At 36.3% G+C, this 3,947-nt stretch overlaps 2 protein-coding genes across 4 annotated transcripts in view; one reads left to right on the forward strand and one right to left on the reverse strand.

Moving 5' to 3' along the window:
• The window catches only part of cadm2a (cell adhesion molecule 2a), a 1,030,129-nt gene that overhangs the window by 159,427 nt on the left and 866,755 nt on the right, over positions 1 to 3,947 (reverse strand). The window lies entirely within an intron of this gene.
• LOC122352913 (protein unc-13 homolog B-like) overlaps positions 1 to 3,947 on the forward strand; it is a 26,008-nt gene that overhangs the window by 2,145 nt on the left and 19,916 nt on the right. The window contains exons 3-9 of the mRNA XM_043250661.1: positions 137 to 183; positions 373 to 451; positions 1,479 to 1,553; positions 1,649 to 1,868; positions 2,015 to 2,242; positions 2,349 to 2,490; positions 3,035 to 3,204. Coding sequence (XP_043106596.1) covers positions 137 to 183; positions 373 to 451; positions 1,479 to 1,553; positions 1,649 to 1,868; positions 2,015 to 2,242; positions 2,349 to 2,490; positions 3,035 to 3,204 — 961 coding nt within the window. The remainder of the gene's footprint in view (positions 1 to 136; positions 184 to 372; positions 452 to 1,478; positions 1,554 to 1,648; positions 1,869 to 2,014; positions 2,243 to 2,348; positions 2,491 to 3,034; positions 3,205 to 3,947) is intronic.

Here is a 3,947-nt window from a genome sequence, read left to right on the forward strand (position 1 = left end):
TAATACAATTGCTTTCTCAGACGTTTTGATGAACCTCAACCAATCCTGTGTCCTCTGCATTTATTTTAGGTGTTGTTCAAGTTGAATTGCTTCCCATGTATACACTGATTAATCTAAACTGTTTCTAATGCCATAGGGAAAAGAAAATGGAGATAATTCAAGACATGCTTGGATCAAAGCTGGGTAAGCTTTTTTGTTTAAACATTATTGGTAGTTGATAATTGCATTGCTGAATTTCACTTTTTTTCTTTTTATGGTTATGGAAATATAGAATTATTTATAAGTTAGTGGCATTTTATTTACATATTCATTGTCTATGTATTAATTATTAAGCATGGAAAATTCTCCTATACAAAGTGTTGATATCCACAGAAATGGGAGTGGAATATTTGGGATTGACAGTATGCCAGACCTTCGTAAGAAAAAAGCTATTCCTCTGGTTAGCGATGTGGTAAGTACTCTTTCCATGTGGGCTCACCTTGCATTAAAATTAGCAAAAGCTACATACATTTTTATTTTAATTGTAAACCAATGTTTTGTTTGCCAAAAGGAACGCCATCTGTTCAAAAAATATTACTTGTTCAAACTTATAACATTAGGCAATATTAAGTCAATATTTGCAGACAAAAACGTTTCAGAAGAAATAAATGACAACCATTCTAACTTTAAATTCTGACTCCAAAAGATATGAAGTGAAATAAAATCAATTCTCTGATCTCTCTCCTCCCCATGAAAAACATAAAATTAAACTTCTACAACTCTTTTGAATGCATTCACTCTGCATGGTCAGGCTATGGTAAGTTTTGAGTATAACCCATATGACTGAACCTACCTTTTTTGTGTATATCAAGATAATACTGCATCCACAGGATCAGTATTGCTGTAATAGTTTGCAAATGCACAGCTAAAAAGCAAGACATTGCAAACGTAGGCTGTTGCAGTAAAATGGTTAAATTACTTCTGCTAATAACATAAATACATGTATGATTATGATATTATGATAAAATAATTATTATTCAGTCAAAGTATTTGCAAACCATTTCAACCTTACTTGATATACTATATAAGCAATCTAGCAAAAATTGGTTCTTTCCAGTTGTTTACTTTTTATTAGTTTTTCTTTTCCTCCAACATGTTTGTGCCATTACTTTCAAAGGGCTGTTTTATAGAGGGTTGTTTGATTCTATTTAACAGGGTGTTTTACATGATTCTGTTCATATCTAGGCTTATGAGTAATGGTATGGTTTCTTTATTAACCCCTCATCCCCTAACTGCACAGACATTGGTTTCCTTTTGATTTCTGGGACTTCCATAGTCGCCATCCCTAGTTTTGAAGCTCTGGGTTTTTGCTCTTTGGCTTAGATGTTTATTTTTTACATCTGGATTCCACTTGGTTTCTGGCATCTCTTTCACCAGGGGTGTTTTAAGAGATTTTCTGTTGGTTTGCACTGTTCTAACATTTATTATTTGTATGATAGTCTCTGGTCCAAGCCAGGAAGGCTGGCATTGCATCTGCGATGGCCTCACGCTCCTCCATAAAAGATGAGGAACTGGTTAGTTAAATTTTTTTTTTCTGTTTCTGACTATATTAAATCAGTATTTTTTAAGTAAATATTTGATTCACTTTTCACTTCTTTCACTTCTACAGAAGAACCATGTATATAAGAAAACACTGCAAGCTTTAATCTACCCCATTTCTTGTACAACACCTCACAACTTTGAGATATGGACGGCCACAACACCCACCTACTGTTATGAGTGTGAGGGGCTTCTATGGGGTATTGCACGTCAGGGCATGCGCTGCACAGAGTGCGGGGTCAAATGTCACGAGAAGTGTCAGGAGCTGCTGAATGCAGATTGCCTACAGCGTAAGTATGTCTAAACCTAAATTATATTAGACATCTGCCCTGTTGAACCCATTTACCCAAATGGACTTCCTTCAGTGACATCTTCCTTGTCCAAATAACTATATTTTGGAGGCTGGATTAACCATCATTAACCCTTTTTAATTCAGGCGCGGCTGAAAAGAGCTCCAAACATGGTGCCGAGGACCGCACTCAGAACATCATTATGGCCATGAAGGATCGCATGAAGATCCGTGAGAGAAACAAGCCTGAGATCTTTGAGGTCATCCGAGATGTATTTGTGGTCAGCAAGGCTATCCATGCTCAGCAGATGAAGACCATCAAGCAGAGCGTCCTGGATGGAACTTCTAAGTGGTCAGCCAAGATCACTATCACAGGTTCAAAAACTTATCATTTAAATGCAGCCATTGAAAAGTGATTCTAAAATTCTGTTCTGAATGATGCCTCGATGACTTAATGTCTTCTAAACTTTCTCTCTTATAGTTGTCTGTGCTCAAGGACTGCAGGCTAAAGATAAGACCGGCTCCAGTGACCCCTACGTGACTGTCCAGGTGGGTAAAACCAAAAAGAGAACCAAGACGATCTACGGCAACCTCAATCCTGTCTGGGAGGAAAAGTTTCATTTGTAAGTATAATTCAAACAACCTCTTTGATTTGAAGTGTAACTTCCTTTGTTGTCCTGCGCTCACTTACTCAGAATGTGTGTCACCCAGTTTTTGATCCAGTCTATTTTCATTAGTGGAATAAACTTGTCTGAGTGAACAGGCTGTGATTAAGCCACCGGACTGTTTTTAATATTATTCAATCCAATTGTATCTTAAAGGGATTGTTCACCCAAAAATGAAAATTAATGAAAATGTTATTAATTACTCACCCTTACGTCATTCCAAACCCACAAAACTTGAAGATATGAAGATATTTTCAATGAAATTGGAGTGATTTCTAACTCTGCACAGATAGCAACTGTGATCACATGTCCAATGACCAGAAAGACATAATTAAATATGGCAAGTATTTCAATGTTAATTTTATAAAGCAACAAGAATACTTTTTGTGCCCAAAGAAAACAAAAAGTAATGAATGCCACCTCAGGAGGGTGCATCCTTCAAAATGAGACGCAGATGAGAAACTTCAACACAGATTCTGAAGATATTTTTTTTGTCTTCCAGTGAGTGCCACAACTCCTCTGATCGCATCAAAGTTCGTGTTTGGGATGAAGATGATGACATAAAGTCACGAGTGAAGCAGCGCTTGAAAAGGGAGTCTGATGACTTCCTGGGCCAAAGCATCATTGAGGTTCGCACACTGAGTGGAGAAATGGACGTGTGGTACAACCTTGGTAAGCCCTCAACTAGCGCTTTGTATGTGTTATTTATTTATTTATTTATTTATTGTTTTTACTTATTTGTATATTTATTTTGAGCTTTTATGTCCAGGCAGCACCTTGGCCTGATTTCTTTGCAATAATGGAAAGTACAATATATGTATGAACGTTACTTGAACCATTTGTTTCACACTGTGCCAACAATTGACATTGTTTCAGTCATTTAAATGTTGGCTATTAGATTCAAAATGTTGGAATAAAGTGGTCAGTGGAGCAAAATTTCTCCTCAGATGACACTGCGTGCTGTCATTGTGGCTGGATGCCTCTTTTTAATGTTTTTGGTCCTTTGTGGAAAACCTCTCTGCCATGCTTTGACTTCTCTATAAAAGGAAAGGTTATTTGTTGCTAAAATATTAAACCCAAGGCGCTTACAGAGCACAAAATGTTGACATTGACTTGTAAACCCCAAGGAAGGAAGAAAAAGGAAAAGTCCTGAATTCTTCTCTCTAAATCCGTAGTTCCGAATCTGTTCACCTTCATCTTGTACATTTTATTTTCTTATGTACTCCCTCTTATTTTGTCTCCCCTCTCAATTTGATATCAACCCCTGTTTCTTTCTTTTTTTTTTTTTAATTTTTTCTCTCCTGTCCTCTCATCCTTTAACTTGCGCTTTGAATCAGTTAATTGGCCTTTGAATATTATTAAAAATTGTAAATAGTGACTTTCTTTTTTTTCTTCTTTTTTTTTTTTTTTTTAAT

Source organism: Puntigrus tetrazona, chromosome 10 (assembly GCF_018831695.1).
Source record: "Puntigrus tetrazona isolate hp1 chromosome 10, ASM1883169v1, whole genome shotgun sequence".
In the NCBI taxonomy this organism is placed as follows: Eukaryota; Metazoa; Chordata; class Actinopteri; order Cypriniformes; family Cyprinidae; genus Puntigrus; species Puntigrus tetrazona.